Below are 27,799 nucleotides of genomic sequence, written 5' to 3'. Positions count from 1 at the left end.
TTTTTTTTTTTTTTTGCGTTTATGTTTTTTTAAAATGTCACCAAGAATGTGGCCTGGATATCACAGCCCTCTGGACGATCATGGCTAAAAACAAAGGTCAGTGCAAAGAATCAGGATGCAAAGAGACGCCAAAATCCAAATGGTGCACCTACAGAATAGTAATTTATAGACATGAATTCTCAAATTGATTGATAACCCATTTCTGGTTCTTGTTGTTCTTTTGAAGAAAATATTTTTTTGTAAATCATCTCTTGTTTGTGTTTCATCATTTCAAAATGAAAAACGTTTTTTTGTTTTGTTTGGGGGGCAACTTTTGTAATTGATACAATAAACTTTCTGCAATATTTTTTTACCTTCTAAAATAGAATGTCGTGCCATAGAGGTTTAAGAGCCGAAAGTATGCCAGCTGTGATGAGCACATTTCCACGGTGTCAAGGATTGGCCTCATGTTGCACGCCTTTAATCTATTCCTCTTCATGTTTCCTGACAACATCCAGGGTAAATGCTTAAAATAGCTGAACATGTACAACTCAGTTATTGCACTTTCATTTTAGTTGTAATGTCCTGTTCAGTCAGGTTGTGGATCTGAGGCAAAATACGTTGCTTGGTTTTGAAGATACATGTGAATATTAATCGATGGAAAGAAATTATTATGCACAAATAATATAAAGTGAACACTTTTAGGCCAACAGAGGTGGAGTGGAGTCCCATGCAAATCAGACGGTAAAGCCCCCCTGCTGGGCTCCAGGGCAGTTACATGAAACCTGACAGTCCTGCTGCTCGGAGAGAAGAGAAACAGCAGGGGGCGGCTGTGGACAACTGGAATCCTTGAATAAGAAATTCAACCGCTTGATATGTGGAGGAAATGTGTGAAAGATGAAGATAGAACAACATAAACAGCTCCAGAATGTATAGATTTTATATTTCACACTAAGGCAAACAGCCATTGGTGATACTAACAAGTCAACAAAATAGTTGTTTATGACGTTTTTAAAGAGTAAACAAAAAAAAGAAAGAAAAAAAGACAAAGTTATTTTTAAAGTTAGCGTGACCAGAGAACCGGAAGTGGTTTCTTTTGAAGGTGTCAAACAGGAAATAGATGTATAAACGTTTTCAGTTTGACGCAAAGCCCCCGACAGAAACGACTCCAACCCGGAACTTTTAGGTCAACTAATCACTCCCGAAAACTTACCGTGTGGAGTTTTTCTCTGCTTTTACAAACAGTTCAGATGTTTCTCTGAGGAATAAAACGACTTTTCGGACAGATTAAACTCATCCCGGAAGCTGCAAATGTTTCTCGCTCCGACTGTTTCTGCAGGACAGTAAAAACCTCGACTTGTCTTTTCAAACCAGGTAGGAACAAATCAGGGTTAAAAAAAAGAAAAAAAATTAAAACTCTGCTACTGATCGCGAGTATTTCAACACATTGTTTGGTTTCTTTCTCTGGGATCTGATAGAATTACATGCTCTTTTAATTTGTAATTTGCATTTGTGGAATTAATTCTAATTAAATGAAGTGGAAGACTTTGCAGATGCACACTTCTTTTTGCAGAGTCCAGTTTCCACTTCACGTGCAAAACGAAAAATAATAATTATAATCATCATAAAAATAGCATAATCCCAGATGCACGATTACTTTAAGGATACATATGCTTTTGAGTAGGTTGCCATTAAATCCCAGTTGAATCATCTCAGCTCTCAAATTGTGTGTGTGTGTGTGTGTGTGTGCGCGTGTGCGTGTGCGTGTGTAGTGGGAAGCTCTCAGCTGCCTGAAATTCCTGACCTGACAGGAAAAGACACACACACACACACACACACACTGAAGGGGAGGGTGTGTGTGTCAGTCCAGGGGGTCTTTTAGACGCACACATTGGGTCTGCAGGCCAACACAAAGGATGTGGGCGTGCTTGTGGTTTTAAGCTTAATGAAGCAAAGTACTCACAGAGGAGCAGAGGCGGTGACAGCTGCTGCTGGATGGAGTCAACTTTTATTTCACCTTTTGTCTCTTTTCAGTGATCTACTGATCTGTTTCAGAGGGAACGACTCAATGGGAAACAGTCGAGTCACATTACGTTTGACTGTCACATTCTTACTCATCCTGTATGTACTTGTTATACACGCACACACTCGCTGACTGCTTCAGTAGGTAAAATCTCATATGATCATATGGATCCTTCAATTTTTCTACTCTTCTCATGTGCTTTCTTGTACAAGTTGATGATCTGCGTGTAACCCTGGCATTTATATTTGGAAATGGAAACACTAATGTCACATTACTCATATGATCAGCTGATTTATTTTTAGTATTCTTCTGATTTCTGTGTCAATGCATTTTTATATAATGGAAAGGAGCCCCCTGTAATAAAAACAATCAAATAAGAAAAGAAACAGCCGCAATTCATATTTTTCAAAATAATATTTTATCATAGTTTGGACTGCATGATATATCTGCTGTTGCAATAGCATCATTTGCTAAGTGCTTTTCTTAATATAATGTTTGCATTCACTGTGCATTCAACAATCAAGAAAGAAAATGTGTAAACGCCACAAAGTTAAAGAAATAAGTAACTGCTCCTCAATCTACCATGCCTGCAAATCCCATGAGCAAAAAAAACAAAACAAAACAAAAAAAATGTAACTCGATCATGTGGTTGAAACTGGATCCAAAATGAGAGGGAGCATTGTTCAATATTATTTATTTATTTATCATTTTGTGATTGCAATACTCAACATTATTGCATATCAAAGTTTAACATTGTCTTGTTGTTGTTCATTGTCTTTCCAACAATTAGGTGCTCCAGCTGATCAGTAAGATAAGATAAATTCAATAATTGAGTCATTAGTTGTTTTTTTATATCTCTGAGTTGTGCAAACGTCAGTACATTTTCTATGATTAATAGACCAAATTTGTAAAAAAAAAAAAAAAAAAAAAAAAAAGGTTTAGCATTTTTCACTGCCAATAAAACAGCTGACATCATTTGTTGCCAATGTTGATCTATTGGGGTTGTAAATGTTGCCGGCAGTAACTTCGCCTGTGTTCACAACAGCCAGGCACACACAGGAGGTGTGGTTTTCAGTTTCCACGTACTTCATTCACAGGACTTTGCGAGCAGGCACAGACAGGTACAGACACAATGTGGTGGTTAACCGAGATGAAAACCTCCCGTCTGTCTTCTGGTGTAGTCGGAGAAGCAAAACGACACGCTATTACTGATCAGCAGGTTTTTTTCTCGGGGAGAGTTGCAGCGGCTAAACGTACTGGAAAGCTTGATTTCCTTCATGCAGAGTGTGTCTGTTGTGTTGTGAACACTTGACGTCAAGCATGAGTTTAGGATTAAGGTGGGTGAACGCCAGTGCAGGCGGAGCGCCGTTGAGAGTTGCACAAGGGCTGCGGCATGTATGGACTTGATGAAAGCAGCACGTTGACTCAGAACGGTTCTCTTACAGGTCTGTCGCGTTTAAATGCTTCTGTGGACAAATATCTATTTTATTCTATTATAGCAGTCATAAACATATAACTAGCTACAGTCTTCTATTGGCCCGGTTGTTTTTGGTTCTCTTGTGTAAAGTCAGATTACTGCAGGGTAAAGGTCTGCACTTAAGTGTCCTGCATGAGTTTCACAGTGGTTTGTGAACTTAGTATAGTCATCTGTTGTAGTTATGTTATTACATAGTATTTGTCTCATCCCCCTTTATGTTCTGTGGGAAGGAACCACAGTCGCCTTCATTGCAAATTGAACCCCAATGTTGCGCCACCTGGAGGATGAGCACCTGGCACAACGGTTTACTATCAATGTTTCTCTGTCTTAGTTTGCATGTGCTTGTAAATGGATGAACGAGACTTTACGATACTCAGACCTTCTTGGTATCATGACCTGCAAAGTGGTTTTATGAAAATAGTAGGAATTTCTTGGGTTAAAAGCAACTAGAAATGACTGTGTTGTTTGTGGTGCTAAATAAATAAAGTTGAATTGAATAGAATTTATTCTTTGGTTATTCCCCAATCGTTCATCGTGTCCTCTTATGCTCTCCTCCACAGTTTATCTGTGAATTGCCTGAACTGAATCAATCGAGTGTGCTTTGAGGCTCAGTGGTGACAAATGTTGTCGCCCCTGATGTCTGTAGTGAAACTAATAGTGGGCACTTCTGGTTTCAGATGATCTTGTATGGTGTCATGCAATTTGTTGTACAGCTCCAGTAAGGTGGCATCCGAAATACAATGTGGAGATGGCGGACATCAAGCTGGGCCTAAAACCTTGACAGGCGTGATGTTAGCATGTATACAGGCTGGAAGTATTGAACATTGTATTACGGATCAATTAAAGCCTTCTCCGTGAACTTAAATGGTTTTGTGTGTGTCTTGTGTATGGATAAAGTCATCTGCATTGCTCTTCGGAGTGCAGAAGCCCTTGCAGCTCCTGCGGATGTCGTATCAAATTGGCTATATTGAACGAAACTAAAAACATCAACGACGTCGAGTCCACGGACATTGGCGTGGACAGACGACAAAGCTGGATTCTTATTATGATGACTCTTGACTATAAATCTACCAAGTCCCGGTAGAAATTGCACTGGGAGTCATGACACTCTGGAGGCAAACGTTCTTCTTTTACTGAGCATGTGCAGAAGATCTCTGGCACCGTTTTCAAAAGGTTGCACTTTCAGTGGCTCTGAGCACCGTTGTCATGGAAACAGGCCCCCAAAACGGTACAACAGTTTTGTGTTTTCGCTTGAAACATTTAAGTTAAGTTAAAGTCTGCAAATTAGAAGCCTCCAGCTCGCACAAGAATAGCAGTGTTTATTTATTACTCATGCATCCATCCATATATATTAATAGTAATATTTTATATTGTGAAAAAAGATTGACTATGAATTACTTCTCGACGTATGGAACAAAGTGATCGTCTCACACCCTCGGGTGTGAAGTAATCGCTGCAGAGGCACGTGTGGGTGGTACCGCTCACACCTTATAAACAATGGTTCTTCTCTGCATTATCCCTCTCCTTCATTTCTGGCTGATTATTACGCAGATCCTGATATCGCACGATTTCAGGAATCGTCGTCTAACATGTACGATGTGCTTCGACGCGTCTGCTTCACACCGACTTGTGAGCGAGCCCCAGATTTCCAGCTCTTGAGGAAAATTGTTCAGACACAGAAGCCTGTGGTGTGTGCGTGCGTGCGTGCGTGTGTGTGTGTGCGTGTGTGTGTGTGTGTTCCAATTTCAATATATAATTGTGCAAAATTGTGTCGACAAAGCCAAGCGGGATCTCCTTTCACCCTTTGTAGTGCAGCCAGAAAGACACATGGACTCAGTTTCAGGTTCATCACCGTACTGCTCAGACAACTTTAAAAAAAAAAAAAAAAACGGTCTGACGTGACGTGCTTTCACCCAGAGTTTTCCCTTGAATTAGCTGACTCATAAGCTCTCCCAGAATAAACCTACATTCCAACAAAATCTCTCTTAGATTAAGCCTATAAAACCTTTTCACTCTGGTTAGGAGGAAATTGACCTTCAGCACCCGCACCGATATACCAGAAGTATTTAAGCACTTCATATTTCACTTTCAGTCTGTTTCACGTTAATCGTCATCCTAAACAAACTCGATGTCTCCATGTCTGCTTGTTGGTCGCAGTAATGAGTCTCTCCTGCATGGCGTGCGTGTTGTCTTCTCTTTCTCAGGGTGAGCGAGGTGAGAGGACAGTGAAGGCATGTGCTTGTTATGACAGTGGTGGGAGTGTTGCTTTAAAACACGCCGTGAACTTGGAGAGTTTTCTCATCTCTTTGGGGTTGAAAGTGCTCGTATCTGATGTACTAACCGCGCCGAACGCAAGCAGGCACCCAGCACCGATCTCCTTTCTTTCATTGTGAGCTCATGAATGTACATGAGAATTTAACTGTATTGTTTCCACATGCTGAGAGCGAGTCATAGACGGGGGAGGACGGGGGAGAGGTGGGGGGGGGGGGGGGGGGGGGGGGGGGGCACAACAACTGCTTCTTCTGTGTCCTCTGGGAATGCTGTCTGAAGGCCGAAGCGGAAGTGTGCATTTGTTAGAAGTTGTCTGCAAAGATGGCGTTTGGCCCTCTCAGCTTTACTCAGCGCGCCGTGAATACTGATAAAAAGGGGAACGCTGTGTTTTCACTGTGTCATAGTGAAAATAGCAGTGTTGAATTGACGGCGGAGAGTCATTGGCAAGTTTATCTTTTCACCTCAGATTGTGTCTTCTACTTGATTACATTGTAGTTTACATGGTGAATTTGGAATCATCCATCCATCCCTCATACTGTATTTAGCCAATAAGATGAAGCCCTACTGTCCTAGACGTGATGTCATATTTCACACATCATATTTCAACATTACACTTTAAGGCCCCGTTTACACGACAATGAATACGAGTGTATCCGCAAAACTTTCTTCACTTTTGCGAGGTCCGTTTCACGTCACCAGTGTGCGGATGCACTGTATCTGCAAAGTTTTTAATCAGACTTCCAAGGTGGAAAGATTACAGAGCTACTGCGCATGCGCCTCTCTCCCTCCCTCCTGCTGATCCAGTTGTAAACAAACATGGCGGCCGTGTAGTGGTATGACTCGTGGTCAGTATTCTAGTTTTATCGTCCATATCAGTAGTTTAATAGTTGAGACTCACCCCTGATATTATCCGATGCGTCATCAGTCCATACGGATGTCAAGTGCTCTCCATTTTCTTCACATTTATAGCGTGTTGCTCTCTGCACACGTCTGTGTTGTTTCATTACAAAATCAAGCAACAGCGCCCTCCTGTGGCCCGGCATACTAACTCCATCGTTGTTTCTGTGTCCACTGCTGCAGTGTAAATACACTCCTTTTATTTCTTTTTTTTTTTTACGGATTAGGCCTTGTCTCATGAAACGTCGTGTAAACGGGGTCTAAAGCACATGCATCAACGTCAAACTTCGGTGTTTGTGCAAATAGAGCTGCACGAAATGAGAGAAATATGATTTGAAATAAACAATCGCTTGTGTTTGCATGTAGAGATTTGCATGTCTGTAGAGAGATACTGACTGCGTGCTTAGTTTCATTCATGGACATCACAATATATGAAAATAGCATAGTAATAGTAATAACATTCGTGTCTATAATCGAGGTTCACGTCAGGTTTTTTTGCCCTTAGTGAAGACTGGCAGGCTCACCCTCATCTGAACTCTTTAGCCGCAGAGCTTTGATAACGCCGAGTCGCGTTGCAGTGTGGGGATTAACCTACCCCAATCTTTGTCGTGGCATAAGAAGAAAATCCACTTAAAAAAAAAAATAAAATCCAGCTGTCATAGGTGGAGGCAAATACAGAGACATGTGTATAGTTATTATACGCTTATATACTGCTATGCAAGCATTTAAGTACACACTACTTGTAGATACAGAATCTTGGATACAGATGCACAAAAGTCTGGGCTACAATAATGGCTCCATCCATCCATTCAGCAAAACTGATGACGCTGGACTGAACAGACCAAACACATACAGGCACAGGAAGAACACGCAGACCCCTTTTGGAAAATGTTTGAGTATTTGCTCATCATTCCATGATTGAGATCATTCATGGGAGAGAAAATTCACAAAGTTAAAAACCATGTCTTTAGATGGGAGAACATGCAAACTCATTCTCACTGAATGGCCCAGCAGACGCCTTCTTGCCGTGGTTGATTTATTAATCCCAGCAAAATCTTAATCTGACCCATTTTATTTTTTGTGTGACATTTGTTGACTATGTGTGTTTTTTTATCAGGCAGCTAGAGAGCGGTGGAATCCAGAGGTGCCAAGATGCCGCAGCAGAAGGACATCGTGAAGATCGCCATCCAGATGCCTGGGGCCTACCCCCAGCTCATACAGCTGGACCAGGTAACACACACTCATACACACAGGTTTAGTAAGCAAGTACAAAGAAATGCTTCTACCTGTTAAAACTTCAGAAACTGACTCTCCATTTAATTAATATTCCAGAACAATTATATCTTGACGTCAAAACTGACTTCAAGTTAAACAAGGTAGGATAAAAAGTCAGCTATGAGCCTCTGATGCACATAGGTTGAATCCTGGTCCTCAGCTGTCCTGATTGTGTTTAGTGGCGGTGCTAGAATAATACTACAGCTTCTTCTTGAGCTTGTTTTTGCTTCATCATTCTCATTCATCAGGTTAAGATACTTTTTGACTCCATGGGGCAATTATTTGTACTTACTTTAACCCACCCTATTCATAGTTAACCTTAACTACGCATATGAGTGGCGGCAGTCTGCCGCAGTGCCAATGGAGGCTGCTGGTAGTCAAGGCTATTATTCATACACCCACTGTCACTATGGGATTTTAACCTCCGATTACAATCTCGCTACTCTAACCGTCAGAAAATACATAATTAAACATTTTAAGAAGCGCAAAAAGAACATAATCATTAGATTGGTGTGTGCTGAAGCAGAGAGGTCCTCCGGGAGCAATATTCAAAACCTCCACCTTAATGCATACATCAGTACTGATCAAGCATGGCAGACATAATAAGAACAGAAAATATTATTTAAAGACATAACTCATATAGAAGAAACGAGTGAGTGAGGCTGGTCTATGAGGAAATGATTACAACATGTTTAATAGTCAGTGACACCAAAGCATGAACGTTAGACCAGGTGCTCTGTAGTTTGAAAACCGCTCCGGACCGAGGAAAAACATCTACAGACCAAAAAAGTCCAATCTTTACTTAGTAGAACAAGTTTTACACATCTAAATTGCTGCAGGTCATGAGTGTGTGAAGCACGCTGGAGTTTACAGTCACGCTCCTGTCTTGCATGACGTCCATATTGTCAGTCTCATAAACCACAACTAGCAGTTCCACAACCGCTGATGATTGTAAATCAACAGATTACTGTGCACACGAGGAAACACGTGAAACATCAAAGTGCACAAACGTCTCCCGACGTTTAACGCTCCTGAAAGTCAAACGCTTCCTGGGTGAATGTACAGCACTGTGTGAGCCAGTGGAATATGTCGGCGCTCATTTCCTTATTATTGTGGTTTGCGGATAGAGCTGCTGCCTCAGTGAGAGATTCAAACCAACAACCAATAATTTGATAGTGGCCAATAATGTAATACTTGCCAGTAACTGTATAATTTCAGATGTCATAAAGCCAGGAATGCCAAAGCTTTCCAATAGTGTGATAAAGTCTTTGCTCCATTATCATAATAACATTTACTCGATCATCTAATAAGTTGCGCAATTTGCTCATGAGCAATAGATATAGTGGAAGGGATAGTCATCACTTTAATTAACGCTCTCTTTGAATTGTCGTTAATTTGTTTTTACTATTTTATTACGTCATTGGGAACTTATTACCTAATTGGCTTCATTACACTGTAGAATGGAAAAAAATCTTACTGTACTTGCTGTTTTTACATTATTAGTCACTAAACACTCTGATGAGTCATGAAAGCTGCAATTTAATTAGGTTTCTCCTCCATCCTTCCATCCATCAAGTTTCTGTGGAGTCTGTTTATGAAATGTGAGGCACTTTGTGCTGCATATTATTGAATGAGAAGTACTGTACAAGTAAAGTTTGATTGCCTGATCTTACTGATATTTACAACCGACCGGTGTGGTACATGACTTCACCCATTCCTCACAGTTTGATTTTAAGACATTCTTGATGAGGATGCATGGTCGTGTAGTGGCTCGCTTAAAGTTTGCACCTTCTCCCTGTGCGTGCATGAGATTTTTCTTGTTTGTTTTTTTCCCTCTGAGTATCCTCTCACGGTCTAAAAATATTCGTTCGAGGCTAATTGGTGACTATAAATTGACTGTGTGTATGTGTGGTGTCTGTGTTTGCCCTGTGTTGGAAAGGAGACCTGTCCAGGATGTACTCTGCATTTTTCCATAGTCAGTCGGGATCGACTCCAGTGAAGTCTCGTAATTCAATTTGGATAAAACAGTATAGAAGATGGATTATTAGAATTTAAAGGATCTTTTCAAATGAACGAATGTATTTCATGACACAACTTTATTGTCAATGTTGGCATCTCTTTCCTCTCAAAGTTAAGTACATTATTTACCCTCCTGCTTTGGGGATTTTTAATCTTCACTGGAGGAAACCCGTCGTCAGCCACAAGACACATAAACCACAACAAGTTGATGCTCCAAAGCTGTTGAATCCAATAAAAACTGATGCAGGAAAATGATGAACTTAATACATTTTCCAGTCAAAACAATCTAATATTCCATCTTTACTCATCTGGTCCTATTTGCAGCTACAAGAGAAAAATAAATCTGGGTTTCATTAACTGTTACTGGATGTAAATACTAATGAAAAACATATATAATATAATCAAAATATTCACCTTTGAAAAGTTATATTTAATGTAATTAATTTATGCATTTAACTTTTGATTTCCATTCATACTGACAGTTTTTTCAACTTTATTTTAATACTGACTGCGTTCAAAACCTGTTGTCATGATCTCTTTCTTCATTTTTTAACAGATTTAATAATGGGGGAAGTTTCCATGCGTTTCCCAGAAACTTAAGGAGAAGTTGTGTTTCATTGTGTAAGATACCTCACATGAGTTGTTGTTTAAATGGTAAAACCAGGCTTCGCGTGTGTGTCTGTGTGTGCGTGCGTGGGTGGGTGTAGTCATCACAGCCACGGATGGCTCATCACTTCAGGGGGTCTTAACGGAGACTAAATGGATTTTTCAGGTGTTTTCAGCAGCTGGAAAATGTTGCACAGTGGAAGTTAGCCCCTTTTAGGTTTGATATCCAATTGCACCCTCGTCAATAGTTTCCTTTGTTACTATTGCAACTAAAATGTCCTGCATTGTTCAAATTTATTCTCAGAATCATTGAGGGACATTAAGTACGGCAGCATGCTGAGCAGTAAAAGACAGTAAACATACTGATATCAGTGATCAGTGCATGGACAGAGGAAGAATTAGAAGTACCAAACCAGCCGAATACTTATCTGTTCCCTGATTCAGCAGTCTCGAAGCTCTGCGCTCTTCACCAAATAGCTTTATTTTCAATCACAGCCCGTCCTGTTAGTACAGAAAGGAAAAAAAAAAACTAAAAACCTAGATACTGCCCATTGGCACAAACATGTCTACAAACACATCTGATTGGTTGACCCTGTTGGTCGCCACTAATGACACACTATCTTCGGGGTGTACCACAGAACCCCGAGACATTTTCACTGGGCTACCGCAGGGCCGACCGCTAATGGCAGGCTAGCCGAGAGTCAGACGTGGAAGCAGTCTGGCTTTTATTTTGCGTACAAAGAGGGCACCGAGGGTAAGATTGTTCAGAAAGCGTTGGGGAGCTCTAGGATTTCCTCTCCTCGGCAAACAAGCTTTGCAGCCAGCGCAAATAACTGTGGTAGCGCCATCCCATAACAGCATGTCATTACGGACGCGAGACTTCTGCTCCACTGACACAGAAAATGCCTCGATAGTAGAGTGTTGTTGTTATGACCCACATGCACGCGGCAAGCAGGTGTGTGTTTTCATCAGGGCTGGGCAGCTTCATATAATACTATCTACTTCTAAGAAATACTTCCAACTGCTATGGCTGTTCAAAAGCAGATGCCTTGGCACTTTTTCTTTATATTGCAGAAAATCCTAAATGCACTGGAAGAATCTTGCAATTCAAGCAATTAATCACAATTTGTAATTGTAATCTTCGCCCGGCACTAGTTTTTAAACGTTTGTGCGCATGCGAAGGTTATTTGAGTGTCTGCGTGAACTTTGTGCTGTTGTGTTGTGTCTCTGCAGAAAAAACCTCTGTCTGCTGTGATAAAGGAAGTGTGTGATGGGTAAGTTAAACGCTTGACTCATTGAAACACTTCAACCACAACAAGCTATTCAGGGAAAGACTTTGTTTTTCTCAAACTTTCTCGACTAAAAATAAACACTGTCATAAACCATTTATCGGAAAGTGTACAAGTGATTTAAATTTGCACAAAGGTTTCTTAACTGGATACGTTTCTTATTAGATTTCTTTAACAACACTGTATAATGCTCTTGTCCCTTGTCCATGGAGCTCCCCGAGATACTTTTTTAAAAGAGACAGACTTGAACATGTCATTCAGGGTCTCCCATGTGATCCCATAAAATGTTTTGATTTTTATTGTAATACATCTGGCTCCTGGTGAGGAAAAATCCAAGAAGCATCTGACTGAATACATTCCTTTCCTATTTTTTTTATTACATTCTATATCATTTTTAATTTCTAGTTCTTTAAAAAAAAAAAATCTAAAATACTATCTATGTTGTATGATTTATATGGAATGAATGAATTCATGTGAAAAACTTACTTTTGCATTGTATTTTCATTGTTTTGGATGCATCTGTACTGTTGATGTGTTAGTTTTGATGTTTGCGGCACGTTTTCATCAGCAGGGTGTCACACACTTTTTGTCTGGGTTAAAAAATATCAATAAGGAAAAGTCTTTCTATTGACTTGCAGGTTTATGTGTTTTCCCCAAATCAAATTTGTCTTGTATCATGAGAGCACGTTATAGCAGAAGTGTTGTGCATATTGGGCTTTCACGCTATTTCGTTAATATTAATATGCAAAAAACAGGAAGAATGAGAAAACTGCCAAATAAGGCCACGTGCTAGATAAAGGGTTAATGCCATTGAACTGCGTAGCTTCCTCTTTCCATGGCAAATGTTTAACATCATTATTATTCGTCTGTTTTTCGGTATTGTGGATATATCAGTTTAAGTGTGTTTATGTGTGTGCGTGTGCGTGTGCGTGTGCGTGTGCGTGTGCGTGTGTGTGTGTTCGTTCAGCTGGAACCTCCCAGGTCCTGATAACTACGCTCTGCAGTACACCGATGGAGTGCAGATGTACATCACCGAATCGGTCAGTCACATCTCTACACAGATCAGCATAAATATTTATCTCTCATTGCATCAGCCGGGCAAAATGTCTGAGCACATCTTGAGTGCACAATGCAGTCCTTTTAGATGTTTCAGATGCTGTAAATCTGCAGGATGAGTGAATCACTACAGACTCAGGGAGGATCTCAGATTTGCACGGTTGGGAAAGAAAAATGTCTGGAAAAATTTGTAACACCGGCTGACAAAGTGGGGGGTGGGAGGTGGGGGGGCAGGCAAGGAGCAGCTGGAACTTCACTCATCTTCTTTGTGACAATTGGCCGTTGGCAGCGGTTGCTGCAGGAAGCCCTCCTCCCTCTCCGAGCTGCAGAAAGAATTACTGCAAATTTTCACTCTCCTTCAGTTCAGACAGGAATGGTCTGCGCCCGGATTTGAAAGTGTTTATAGTGAGACACATGTTTCAGTTTCAGAGCAGCTTCTCGCTGAGCTTGCGGAGCATTTAGCCTGATTGCATGCACTACAACAATGATACTGATTATTTCCTGATTGCACCAGATTTACAATAGCGCTCAGACTGTTTTGTGCACAAATAAAGCTAAACCGTCTTGGCAGGCTCCGTCTCTGCTGATTGCCAAATGTTTTCTTCTGAAGTATTTCTAAATATCCGTGGGATGTATTTTCAGAGTGCAAGAAAAAGGCAAAAATCAATAGCGTTTTGAAGAGGTTGCCATTCGTTACACACGAGTACAGTGTTAGATGGGCCTCTTTAACTACTTAGAAATAGAAATATCTGATCAGCAAACCGAAACTTGATGCATTCAGGCACGTAGACGTGTTTGAAATGACCTGATGTCGTTCAGATACTTTATTTTCAGGGAAGAAACTGTCTCTATTAATCAAGTCCAAAACTTAGTCTCCAGTAGGATATCATGGAATAAATACAGTGTGGGCAGTTTCAGCTTTCAGCTGGAAACTCACACCTCCTGAACTCGTAAAATAGGTAATTGCACTTGTAAAATTGCGACTTAGGTCGGTTCCAAAAACATGTGGACAAAACCACAATTTCAGCCTTGGAGTTTGATGCCGTTTAATTAAAGTTGACTGTCTGCACTTAAAGCACATCATGATTGTTTTACGTTAAAGATATTGTGGCGAACAAAGCTGAAATGTTGAATCTTGTGTTATTGTCCCAATATCATTGGGTTTATCTGCATGTTGATGTTGTGTTTACGGCAAGGAAGAACTAACAAGTGACAAACAGAAACTATTCATCTAAAATAGGAGGAATGGATAAATAAATGTGCAGGAGCCTTTAAAATATGGCACGTGCAGATTTTACTGTTTATTCTCTGTGTGAGTGATTGACTGACTCGTATCTCTGAGGGTCTTTCCTCCTGCACTGTGCAGACTGCGTGTCACTCCTTGCTTGTGAGTGTTTTGACTCTCGGCTTTTGAAGCTTCTTCCTCTTTTCTGTGTCTCAGAATCGCCTGGACATTAAAAACGGCTGCATTCTGCGTCTGACCAAGGCACCGGTGAGTCTGCCTCCCAGCCACTTTCCTCCTTCACCTCCCTCTTCTCACATTCTTCCCATTTTTAGCCTCTCACTTACTGTGTCCCTCCTTTATTTGCATTCTGTGCGCGGCAAATTATAGAGAAAACGGCAGAAGCCTGCGAGGGGACTGTCACTGCTGATGCAAATCCTGGAGAGAAAAAACACGTTTTTGTTAAAGTTTATGAGTGCGTGTCTGTCTTTTTTGTGTGTTACTTTTTTCTTTCCCGCACCCATGTTGATGAACTTCAGGGTCGCTGTGCGGAGGACTTGTTCAAGGGCATCCAGAGCGCCGACGCGGGCGTGCGCTGCGATTCGCTGAAGGAGCTCGCCACCGTTTCCACAGACGTGACCTTCGCGCAGGAGTTTATCAGCCGAGACGGACACCTTTTGCTGGTCAAAATTGTCGAGGACTCTAATGAGTTAGTACGCCGTCGTTTTTTTTTTTACCTGGATATTTGGTCTTGTTGAGCTTTGAACACAGAACAAGTTTCTACTGTTTTTAACTTACGTGATGATGCACATCAAACTACAACACGGGAGCTATGCTCACACACACAATGTGATATTCAGGTGGACTGACTGTTTATATGCTCTAAAAAATGAAAGAAATAAACTGCAAATTGTGACGTTCAAACCATCCATCCGTCTTCGATGATGCTTTACCAGACTTGTGGTAGCGAGCCCTCTGCAAAAACCTCCATTCCAGTGTGATGCAAATGTGCCCGTCTTATCTTGTCATTCAGGAGTAATGTAATCATGACACACACGCTGAAGGCTTTCATGGAGCTGATGGATCATGGGATCGTTTCGTGGGAGAACCTCTCGTCCGTCTTCATCAAGAAGGTCCATTACACGCCGCTCTCTCTCTCTCTCTCTCTCTCTCTCTCTCTCTCTCTCTCTCTCTCTCTCTCTCTCTCTCTCTCTCTCTCTCTCTCTCTCTCTCTATCACCCACTTAACCTGTGTGACTGGATTGTCACTCACTCGTCCCGCTACGTCTCTCTCTCTCTCTCTCTTTCTCTCCTTTAAGATTGCGAGCTTCGTCAACGCGAAGCCGACCGACGCCTCGATACAGCAGGTGTCCTTGGACATCCTGGAGAACATGGTGCTGAGCAGCAACAGCCTGTTTATGATGGTCAAACATGAAGTTACCATGGAGAGGCTTATTGCTCACCTCCAGGTGTAAGTAAAATCATTGAATATTTATTGAGCGGAGTAAATTTTGCTTGTAATGCATTAAGTATATATTTCCCCCGTTTCATACTAAAATGAACAGTTATTACATGATCTGCTGCTCTGTAAAGGTGAAAGAGGCTGTGGCAGAGTAACCCTGGGGCTATGGAACGCTAGCAGGGTAACGAGTGTCCGCTTTCTCTCAGTAACAGGAAGTTTAAAAATATGTAAACTGCCCGCTGCTATTTATCACTGAGAGTTTTCAGTTAAGTGTAACTTAGAGACGAGAGAACAGAAAAGGAGTGTACAGGTCATTATTTGTGTCTTTTCCTTTTTTTTTCTCTTCCTTTTCTTTAACCCAATTATAATTTTTTTAATGTCTTGCAGGACCAATCAGCAGATCCAGACTAAAGCCATGGCTCTACTCATGGCCCTACTCCAAACAGCTGGGGACTCGGATAGACAGGTGCTGCTGCAGCCTCTTACTCTCAAACACACTTACATCATCTTCCTCTTCTCCAAACTCTCAGGCAGCCAGCGAGGCTGGTATTTAATCATTCTCAGGATGTTTTCTTACTACCAGGCAGTAAAAGGCCGAGGCTCATTTTTTTCAATATATCCCGTTTTTTGTGTGTTTTTTTTGGTATAATGTAAGAAATTCCAGCAAAATAAACAAAGAAGTTTAACCCAGCTAAAAAAGTGCCGTCAGCGCATCCAGGGTCTGCTTTGAGTTATTCCTCACAGCTTCAGAGTAGGAAAATAAGTGTATTGTCTATTGTAGAAGCAGTGGGTATTCCTCATAGCATCAATAGATTTATTCATGTTCAGGAACTTGAACACATATATCCTAGTAAGAAGCAAAAACTTGTTCAAAAATAAAAGCCATCAAAGTGCTACAGTGGTGAACAGGGTAATATATCTCCCTCATAAAAAGTACAACTGCCATGGTTTGTTTAGAAATGCTCCACCGGTAAGACTGTGGCAATCTCGTTGGGTTTGGTGGATCACTACACCGCCATCATTGTTTCTGACTCAACATATTACGTACCAACATATATACACACCAAAACGGCAATTACAGCGTCTTTAAAATGATGCAAATCGGCCGAAATGGAGCGTCAGCAAGTGCAGGAGAAAATATTACTTGCTTATCAGGCAAGCTCTATTGTTGCTTACAGCATTTTTGTTGTCTTTTTTTTAAAGACTAGACATTTCTCAAAGTTATGTTTGTCAGTATGGTGACATCATGGTCCGTGGGGTGAAGGATGACGGTGTTATTGTATGTTCGAGTCAAAGTCCTGCAGGCACCAACTTCTCCCTCCGGACGGCTGAAAGCGACCCGTCTCTGCCATTATTCTGTCTGTTCATCTCGGCTTCTCCGCAGACAGACGAATCTTTCTGCCGCTCTGTTCCTGTTCTTTCCCTGCTCCTCTCTCATTGTACAGGAACAGTTCCCTCATTCACGCCACTGTCTCCTTTCTCCCTGACTCATTCTTATTCACACACACACACACACACACACACACACACACACACACACCCCCACACACACACACACACACACACACACACACACACACACCCACACACACACACACACACACACACACACACACACACACACACATACACTTCCTCACTTTTAAGCCAGGTCAACAAATCCGCCCTTCTTATCAACGTTTTTCTCATGAACAAAATTCAGCTGACTCAGTTACCAGTAAGTAGTGACTGTCCCCAGAGTTCAAAGTCTCACACGCCCACCCCCTTTTTCCTGCCCGCTGATCAGTTGCTGACACTATATCGCCACCCCGTGTTGGAAACAGGTCACTGCAAGCCCACTGACAGTTCACTTCTTTATCTTCTGTTTCGAAGGACATGTTTGCGTTCCTGAACAAGAAGAATCTCCGACAGTACATTTATAAGGTACTTTTATCTAAATTAGAAGAATCACTTTAACGGCAATTCAGCACTGTGAACTGTTGAATGACGATGTGTGTTTGTTGCAGAACATCATCCACAGTTCTGGTTCAGTCCAAGACGAGATGGCCCATTACCTGTATGTCCTGCAGTCAGTCAGCCTCAATCACCTGGAGCCTCGCATGAGGACGCCTCTGGACTCCTATAACCAGGTGAGCACAAACACCACGGCTTTTTAACTGATCGCCTATGGAAGAGATATTGATTTAATCATTGGATTATTTTATTTCTGGTACTTTTATTGATACTTGGCTAAAACTTACGAATAATTAGCATGTGCTGCTTCCCCTTGTTATTCTGAGGACTGAAGCGTTGGGCTCCATGTATCTACAGGTGAATCTCAAAAAAAAAAAAAGATTGTATGAAACTGTATGATAAAATCTTTTTTTTTTTTAACCTGAGGCCATTATAATCAGTTTAAAGTGCAAAAGTAACTTTTCAATAATATTCAAATGTTTTGTGATGCACTTGTGTCACAGACTATTAAAAGTGGGAGGTCACACAGAGAATGTGTAAAGTTATTTTAATCCATTTTAAACCAGTTATGTGGTCAAGCAGTCATGGTTTTTGTCGGGGTTTTCACCCACAGTCTGGAGACATATTCCCCCACTCGTGTATTCAACCATTTGTGTATACGTGTATGGATGTATCGGAATTATAGCAAGTAATTCAATTAAAAGGACTAAATGTGTTTGTCTAATTTTAATCCAAATGCATGTATTTTATATTTCATTCCCTGAAATAAACCCATCATAGTTCAAAGAGCTATTCCAAATGACCATCATCCTACTGTTGTGAAACCAATCAACCATAAATCTTTGGCCACAGTGTACGGGATGGTATGTGGATTGATTGCCATGTTTGGTATAGATAATACCTGGTTAATGCGTAAAACGGGTTTCCAAGCAAAACTTAATGCGAACAAGCATCTGCTGAGTATTGCCCTCTCTTGCCGCTGCAGGAACAGCGGGACGTCCTTCACAGTCTGCGTCAGGCCGCGTTCGAGACAGAAAGCGAGAACAGCCTGAGTCACGAGAGACGACGCTCGCTCTGCGCCAAAGAGTTCAAGAAATTGGGATTTTCTGTAAGTGTTTGCCGTGAGAATGGACACAGGTTAGCCATAACATTGTGACCACCTGCCTCATATTGTGTTGATGAGTGGTCATATTGTTATGAATATAACAAAACATCACTGCTAACTTCTAGGCTTATATTCCTCTGTTTATTTCATCCTTTTCTTTCAGAACAATAGTAACCCTGGTCAGGACCTGGTGCGAATGCCTCCTGGTCTTTTAGCTTTGGATACCATGAATTATTTTGCAATACGGTATCCTGACGCCTACAGCAGGGTGAGCATCATTTGCATTTATTCTGCCAATGCAAAGACTTTTATTTTGAAGGTTGATATACTTCTCAAAGCCACGTTGAACTTTTCTTTAAACATGATATAATAAAGCTACATTGTGCTTCAGTTTGTCCTGGAGAACAGCAGCAGAGAGGACAAACACGAGTGCCCGTTCGCCAGAAGCAGCATCCAGCTCACGCTCATCCTCTGTGAAATCCTTCGTATTGGAGAGCCCCGTAAGTTGGCCTCCCAAAAACTAAAACCCTCTGTACTATCGCCTCCTCATTTTAGACTAAATAACTTCCTCCTTCCTTCTGCTAACAGCCTCAGAAACTGGGTCGGACTACCACCCCATCTTCTTCAGCCAGGACCGGCTGCTGGAGGAGCTCTTCTGCGTCTGTATTCAGCTGCTCAACAAAACCTGGAAGGAAATGAGGGCCACGCAGGAGGACTTCGACAAGGTACGACTGCCTGTCAGATAGCACGCCGCTGGTTATGTTGTGTCATAAAGGAGGGGGTTTTAATTTAATTCAGTTACATACTGCATCATCAATTCTGACTTTGTTTCAGTATTTGAGTGTATAAGTGTATCCAACAAATCTCATTGTGAAGTGAATTGCTTTGTGAGTTTTGTTTGCAACATAGAAAGAAAAAGAGTTCCAAGTGTTTGGTTATAATGTTTCACATATTTTTCAAATACTATATTTTAGTTATTAGTAGAAGAATAAAAAACCGTAACCCTTTTTTTAAAAAAAGGACCTGGCATTAATTTAATTGAATAAACCTAAAATATATTCAAGGTTAACTGTTTTACTTCAGGAAAAAAAATACTTTTCTTTCATATTCAAATATATTGAGATGCACCTGTTTTTTTTTTTTTTTTTTTTTTTTTTAACTGTTATCATTAAATATATCCCATTCATTCTGCAGCAGCCTTAATAGCCAAAAACCTGAATGCAGATGTTTGCAACACACATTTTGTACAAGATACAGTCATATGTGTGGGTAAGAAAGTAAAACGAGTTTTTATTGAAAATTAATACATTTAAGTGTAACTCTTGGATCATTAATGTTATGTAGAATATGTAAAGAAACTAAGAGAAAGCAGAGAAATACGGCTCTGTGCACAGATACTAGTAGTATCAGTGGCCTGCAGGACCTCTACAGTACCAAGGTTCACCAGTGTGTTACACGTTAAACGAGCCCCTCTCAGTACCGTTAAGAACAGAGCAACATGGACAAACTGCCAGATGCCGAAACTTTAGGTTCATTTGGAAAAAAGTGGCATAACCGCTCACTGATTGCACTTTGTATTTTGTTTTGTTTTTTGCAAGCACAAAATTAAAATGCGTCCAACTGTTCTCGTCACAAAAGAGCTAAATTGATGTGATTGGTGCATTGATTGCTCTGCAGGAGCTGATTCTCTTCTCACCAAGATCGGTATTAATTCACATCAACAATTATGCCATTGTTGTTCAGATCGAGTCTTTTACAGGCAGGTTGGTTCCGCTGACGGCATCGTTATGTTTCTCATGCAGTATTCAGGCTCGTTTGTGGCTGGCTTAACCACAAACAATCTCAAATGAATCCTAAAATGTTTTCCTCTGGCTTTTATCCTGCCACTGTTGCACTGCGCAGGATTGTTTTTGGTCTGGGACTAACCAGTGATGAGTGTGAGATTATAGCCTCTTGTTTGATGGTTAGTATCGGATCATGAATCCTAATTAAAGTTGAAATTGAGCTGCCTTTTACGTGCACTTTTGCGGGTGTTGAAATATGCCCCAATACAGTTAATGAGAAGTAGATGGATAGAGAATGTAACAAAGGGGAAACCACCATGTACTGGAGACAGTTTGTATTATTGTCATTTACTGGCACAGTGAGTTAGATGGCTTTATTGCCATTATGCGTCACATATAGATAAGTTAAGTTGTATGTCGCTGCTCCCTCTGAGTATCAATACAGGTGTGGTACAAACGGTAGCCAAGTAAAAATATCCACCCGGTGAAATTTTAACATTCACACAGCATATATAGAGAAGAGGAGATTAAATAGTTCACAGAATAGAAGTGAAGGAAGCCTCAATCTGAAAGGTAAAAAAAACAAAACATGGAGAACTTCAGATTACGCCGTCAGAAAGGCGCTCCTGTCTGGAGAAAGGATTGATCGCTCGGCTGTCTGAAAGAGAGAGTAGTTAAGCCTTTGTCGTGAACCACGTTGCCACAACACACCCGACCACCCGCTGTCCCACAAATCGCCCTCCCGACGGTCGTAAAGCTCTGGGACCTGTTGACCTTTCGGGAGCAGGCCGCTGTCCCGAGCGCCAGACCGGGTCTTTTGTGTTCAACTCATGGCCCCGCTACCCAGGGTGCTTTGGGGTAAAGGACAAAGGGGCATTAGCTGGACAAAGAGAAGCGTGGTGAGCGGCAGAAACAGAGGGAGAAGGAAACGGGAGGGAAACAAAGCGCCCCCGGGGCATCAGCAGTAATTACACAACAACAGGGAGCGGGGAACGTAAAACCTCTGGAAACAATATGAGAGGGAGGAAAGCAGAGCGGCGCAGAAACCGGAGGAAAGGGAGGCGTACTGGTGGCGGCACGTGACAAATACACATTTAGTCTTATTAGACGTTTGTACGTATGAGAGATGCCACTTCGCAGAAGTCCTCCTGTAAGTCCCGGGAGTGTGTTTGCGTGGATCTGTACAGCCCCTCGCTGCTTGTGTGGCGGGGATTTGAGGGGAACAGAGACAGCTGCCAGTCATCGCTCCGATTGGCCCGTTGAGCTAAATGACAGAGGGGGGCGGGTGTGTGCATGTGCGTGAGAGTATCAGGGTGTCTGTTTACAAAACAGTCAAAAGGCTGCACCTTTGCTGTCATGTAGATGATCTCTGCGTCTCTCTCTTTCTCTCACTTGTCATTCCCCCCCCTCGTCTCTTTGCGACAAGTGGAAATTGAAGCTATAATTGAGATATTTGTGGAGAGAAATTGGATGTTAACGAGTAAAAATGGAGGTAAGATTCTTTTTTGTGATTGTCTTATTGCTTTATAAAGTTGTAACAAAGTGAAGAGGCTCTCCGGACTCGTGTCATCGCAGGGTAAAACTGTAGTCACTTGTTTTGTGTCGCTGCGTGTTCACACAGTATAGAATGCACGGGTCTGGATTTCAGTGTCTGCTTTTACCACTGCTGCCAGACAAACAGGCTCAGCAGCAACAATACAGTCCTGATTTATAAAGAAAAAAAGAAGAAGAAAAAACTACTCTTGATTACTTCTAACAAACATTTTCAATCAGAAACTCGCATGTAAAGGTAGAATTCTAACCCTGAAGTGTTGTTGGGATATTTCTGTCCTGCAAAGTGGCATAACTCTGCAGTTTCCCAATTCTTGTTAAAAATGTTTCAAACTAGACTCATTAGGTGTTTAAGAAGAAATGCTGGTATTTGCAGTGATTTTCTGTGTCTAGGTTATGCAGTACTTTCAAATAGTCTTTCATATTTATTCATATTTTTAAAGTATATGCATTGAGTATATGCAGTAGGTGCATGCATTTTTCTCAAGCAAAGAGGACAAACGCTCCAATGTTTGTAATAAATACTACAAAAATGAATCCTCTCGAGAATTACGACTTTATGGTTTCTTTCTAAATTAACAACAAATAACATTGTTTCCTCATGACTTCATCTGAGGAGTTTTATTTGTACACAGGCCCATACCGGTGTGTAGAGGCGACCGAATCACTTCCTGATTGTTCTCAATCAGTCAGATTGGATGTGATCAGGAATGATCTGGGTCAGCAGTGTGTCTGTGCCAGACAAGCAGCAGCAGCAGAACAAATACGTGTCGGATCAGTTTTGTAACGCTATAGATTTTTTTAAAAAATTGATTTTCCACCGAGGGAAGCGATGAGTTTAGCACAGATTTGGCAAAGTGTGCCGAGCTCTTGTTTCCGGGCGGCTGCGGTCACTCCGGATCAACCTCCCGCCTCTCTGCATGAGCCTCATTCCAACAAGTCATGCAGAAGACTCAACTCAAATGTCAAGTTTGATAATCTGCAATGATTTAAACACGCATATCTTTTATTTCAAATCTAGTGTCAATACAAACCCGATAATTGCTCATATGGCCCCTCATTGATCCTTCTGCATGGCTGGCTTGTGGCTGTGATGTGGATGTCGCCGCCCAGTGTGAAACATGCGCACAGATTATTGACTCGAGCCAGCAGAGAACTGGAGGTGGGTTTAGCGGTATCTGATTGGACGGTCTGAACCAGGAGGGTGTTGACAGTTTAAACTGACGCTCGAAGCAGGTGAACTGGTCACATTGATGTGAATTACTTTTTTTTTTTCCTTCTTTTTTTTAAAAGAGCAAGTCATTGTAAATTCCACTGGAGGTTTGGTTAGTTTTTACACTGGATGGTTTCACAATTGGGATTCGAACCAGGGTTCTCCGCAAATTCAAGATTTTTTATTTTTATTTTTACAATAGAATAGAATAGAATAGAATTACTTTACATTTTACAGAGAGAACAATATTGAAAGTGCAGTCCTCAGGATGGAATGACATAAAAACATGAGAACACATCCAGCTCGTGATTAAAATTATTCGATTTTGATCATTGAAGTAATCAAACAAGTATTTTTAAAAGTCAAAAGTGAATTTTTAAATCGAAATAATATGAATCCGATTCCCCATATTGAAGTGTTTCAGGTTATTTTTTGAAGGTGTCTCATTTGCTCAGTATTAATACTGTAATAATACAATATTTTGTCATTTAATTGATTGATCTAACACATTTTACAAAGTGTTGAAAGGATCAAAAGCACATTGAGGATTACAAAAAAGTGCTTTTAAAATACTTCCAATAATATCAATTAGATGATAAGATCATGGATAAAATCAAATCCAAAAGATCATATCACTAAAAAGTTGACTTTAAGGTCGTGTGTGGACCACTGCTCAATTCAACAATAATGAGATCACAACGGTGAGTACAGCTTCTGAAATAAAACTTTACATTGTGGCCCCGAATCAACTTTTTGTGTCCACAAATGATTATTTCTTAGCCACAAAATAGTGTTTCACGACCACAGATTACTATTCCGTAGCCACGAATTACAAACTTGTGGCCACAGTTTAAAGTTTTATTTCAGATTTCAGAGTTCTGGGTTTGAACGTGAACAATTTGTAAGACTTTGACGTGCCTGTCTAATGGAGCTGATATTATGAACACTGCAGTTTTTACAGCACTTTGCAATGTTATTTCAAGTTCAGAACTGGAATGCAGAACAAATATGCAAACGTCAATGCAAAACCCTGAGCTTCAAATTCATTAGAAATCTTTTATATTTTTCATTCAAAGTTCAAAAAAGGCGACTGATTTAAATATAAAACTTTTCTAGTCCTACTCGGTATGTCTTATTTTATATTTACACTCCATTTAATTCATGTAGTAAATAAATTCATGTGATTACAACTTATATTTTAAAATCTTACATCATATTTTAAATTAAAACCACCAATCTCTCACAAGAGCTGCTATATGGAGAGTAACAGATCGGAAGGAATCTGCGAAACAAATGCTGCTTGTGAGCTGCGCGGCTGATAATGAACCAAAATCAACGAAACCAGAGTCGACACCCACCCCAGCAGCCGTTCCCGATATCTCCCACACACTTTACGTCCCGTCTCCGTCTTCCAGGTGATGCAGGTGGTGAGGGAGCAGATCACCAGGACGCTGTCCAGTAAGCCCACCTCCTTGGAGCTCTTCAAGAACAAAGTTAATGCCCTCAACTACAGCGAGATCCTCAAACTGCGGCAGACCGAGCGTCTGCACCAGGAGGAGACGCTCGCTCCACCCGTGCTGTGAGTGTGACATAAGTAAAGTGATTACAGTCGTTAACACACTTTTCAGTGAAACACATACATGAGTTCAATGTTAGAAGCTGCTTTCCGGTGCCATGAAATTTGAGCTGTAACGTCTTATGTTCGGTTAAGTATCTGCTGACATGGACATTTTATTGATCTTAAAGTTTTTGTTTGTACATTGACCTGCAAAATGGTTTTATGTTGTGCAAAACCACATGAAATTGTCAGTTACCTACCTATAAGAAATGCATTAAAGCAGGTAATGAAGAATCGTAACCTTATAATCCAGCTCTTTAAGTATTTTACTGAGTGCTTCCCACAACCACTGACCACATTGTCCACTTTGGGACCACGGAGAGCCTTCAGTCGGTTTCAAGGCACCAGTGTGCCGGGGAGTGCCACACTGATTCGGCGTAGAGAGACCTCGCTCTCTGTTCACGTTGGGGTCATCGTTCTGTTGTCCAGTGCAGACAGAAACTCAAACCTCCCTCAGCAAACGGCTCACCAGTTAAGATTGCTTTCATGCCGTTTGAACTTTCCATCTCGAAATACGTCCTCGGCATTGACATTTCAGCCGCTACATCGCTGGTGCTGCTACGGTGGGGTTGTTGCTGTTGTAACGCTAAAAAACTGGCCGAGCCACTCTGACGATCTGATTCTACCAATCCGATGATTTTGTCAATTTTGGTGATAAAACAGAACAACCGACTGCCTGATAAACAACTTCACGTAGTTTCCACCCGCATGGAATTAGCAGTGGTCTGTCGTTTATTGTGTCACCAAACACTCAGTGTAACAGTGAGCTGCTGTCAAGTAGGTACAGCTGCAACCAAGAGACAACAACAATCTGATAACTGTGTCTTCAAGCTAAACTGCACAGAAAAATAAGGAAATTTGTGTTTGGTGGACTATTTCTTTGTTGCAAATAATCAATCTTCAAAATGAAATAAGATGCATTGTAAAGGAACTGTTTTAATATTGTGTATAGTTTTGTATCTTTTACGACAAAGTCAACGTCACACGACGAGGCATTTCTAAAGCGTCGCTGTCGAATGTGTGTATTTGTTTCCAGTGAGCTCAAAGAGCGTCTGAAGCCGGAGCTGCTGGAGCTGATCCGCCAGCAGAGACTGAATAGACTGTGTCAGGGAACCAAGTTCAGAAAGATCAGCAGCCGACGCCGGCAGGGTGAGGAGTCGACACACACACTTTAAAATCGGTCGACTGTAGTTTGCTGGCTTCCACCCTGACGTGGCTTCATTATATGTGTCCCCAGATAAACTGTGGTACTGTCGCTTGTCGCCCAATCACAAAATGCTTCACTATGGCGACGTGGAGGAAGACGTGGAAAGCCCACCGATAGAAACGCTGCAGGAGAAGAGTGCGTTGAAGCCGAACTTAATGCAGCCGTAACAGAATCACATTGAAGATCGGTGAACTTTTTCACCGATAAAGAGCACGATCGGAAGGCTCTAATGCAACAACGCTTGCTCGTTCCTCTGTATGACGCTAACTTGTTTTCCTTTGTGCGTTACGCCTCCTCCTTCAGTTCCAGTGGCAGATATCAAAGGCTTGCTAACAGGAAAAGACTGCCCTCACATGAAGGAGAACAAGGGCAAGCAGAACAAGGTCAGCTGCTCTCCTTGTCTTTATTAGATCACGTTCACCCTCCTCTGAGAAAAAAGTTAATGCCACAAAGTGAAGTTTCACATGCGTTCCCGTGGCAGGAGGTGCTGGATCTGGCGTTTAGCATCACCTACGACGTGGAGGAGTACAGCCTGAACTTCATCGCCCCCTCCAGAACCGACGTGAGTCCGATCGCCGCTCTCCTCCACGAGCGGGTCACAATGCAAAATGCTCACCGGCTTCTTCTCTCGTGTGACAGTTCTGCCTGTGGACGGACGGACTGAGCGTCCTGCTCGGCCGCGAGATGAGCAGTGAATCCATGCGCAGCGAGCTGGAGATCCTGCTGTCCATGGAGATCAAACTCCGCCTCCTGGACCTGGAGAACGTCACCATCCCCGACAGCGCCCCGGTCGTCCCCAAACCGCCCAGCAACTACAACTTCTGCTACGACTTTAGTCAAACCGAGCAGTAGAGAGTGTGAGTGTGAGTGTGTGTGTGTGTGTGTGTGTGTGTGTGTGTGCGTGCGTGTGCGAGACTGTGTAAATACGTGTGTGTGTGTGGTGGAAACCGACTTGTGCATTCATGCACTTATTTTGTGTAACAGATTTATAACTCTGACCTGAGGTTGTTTTTTTTTGCTTTCTGTGGCACATGACTTAAACTACTTCAGTGGTTGTTGATGGGGATTTGCTACAGACTGGCCTTTTTCCTCTCTGATGATCTGCTTTCTTTTCTTTCCTCAACCCCCACACAGCTTTAGAAACAGGTACTTACCTTTAAAAGCACAACCACTCCAGTAATGGTACTTTAAATGTCATATATAATCATTTTATGTTTTTAAATATGCATAAAGTTACGACCGATGGCAGGAGTCTCCCTGTTCGAGGCCAATTTTGTTTCTGTTCAGTTCTTGTGTTGCTCCTCATTCAAGTGGTACATGTTAATTTATCGCTTGCGTTGACAATTGTGGAGCAGAGATGGTATAAAAGCTTAGATCTTTCTGCATGTCAATCTGTGCCTTTATCTCAACAGTTTGATAATTTAATTTGTAAAATCCGGAAACGGTTTTACATCCACCTCAGTTTTTCATCTTAAAACGGATGCTTTTAAACATGGTACTTGTTCCAGTGTAATGAAGGCAACATGCTATAAACCAACCCAGTGAAGAGTGGTGACACTCAAAGCTGCTACTCAAGAACTGACATGAGTCGATAGTTTAAAAAAAGAAAAGGAGATTTCTGCCTCTTTCGTGTCATTGGATCATTGTATTTCAGCACAGTCAGCGCTTTTCTCCGCAGTGTTTTCCTGACACGTAAACCTCTGATGATAATCACCTGGAGTCATGTGCTTTTGGTGACCTCACAAGAATAAACCATTTGATCCAGAAAAAAAGAAAAAGCCATAGTGTGTTTC

General features: G+C 41.5%; 1 protein-coding gene across 2 annotated transcripts; it reads left to right on the top strand.

The window, feature by feature from the left end:
- Positions 1-1,097: 1,097 nt before the first annotated feature.
- On the top strand, positions 1,098-27,771 carry elmo3 (engulfment and cell motility 3). 2 transcript variants are annotated; one of them, XM_080474863.1, is made up of 21 exons: positions 1,098-1,353; positions 7,765-7,877; positions 11,781-11,821; positions 12,804-12,876; positions 14,334-14,384; positions 14,654-14,823; positions 15,148-15,247; positions 15,433-15,584; positions 15,963-16,041; positions 17,448-17,498; positions 17,582-17,704; positions 18,514-18,636; positions 18,797-18,901; positions 19,025-19,133; positions 19,222-19,358; positions 24,597-24,760; positions 25,836-25,948; positions 26,037-26,141; positions 26,310-26,389; positions 26,488-26,568; positions 26,646-27,771. In XM_080474863.1, the coding sequence occupies exons 2-21, from the start codon at positions 7,800-7,802 to the stop codon at positions 26,856-26,858; spliced, it is 2,148 nt and encodes a 715-aa protein (XP_080330989.1). In that variant the 5' UTR covers positions 1,098-1,353; positions 7,765-7,799; the 3' UTR covers positions 26,859-27,771. The 2 variants fall into 2 exon arrangements, with proteins under 2 accessions (XP_080330989.1, XP_080330990.1); XM_080474864.1 differs by lacking the exon at positions 1,098-1,353 and adding an exon at positions 3,323-3,447.
- The last annotated feature ends 28 nt before the right edge of the window (positions 27,772-27,799 follow it).

The sequence above is a fragment of the Lipophrys pholis genome, assembly GCF_963383615.2.
Source record: "Lipophrys pholis genome assembly, chromosome: 11".
NCBI classification, from domain to species: Eukaryota; Metazoa; Chordata; class Actinopteri; order Blenniiformes; family Blenniidae; genus Lipophrys; species Lipophrys pholis.
This window is presented reverse-complemented; position numbering and strand designations above follow the sequence as displayed.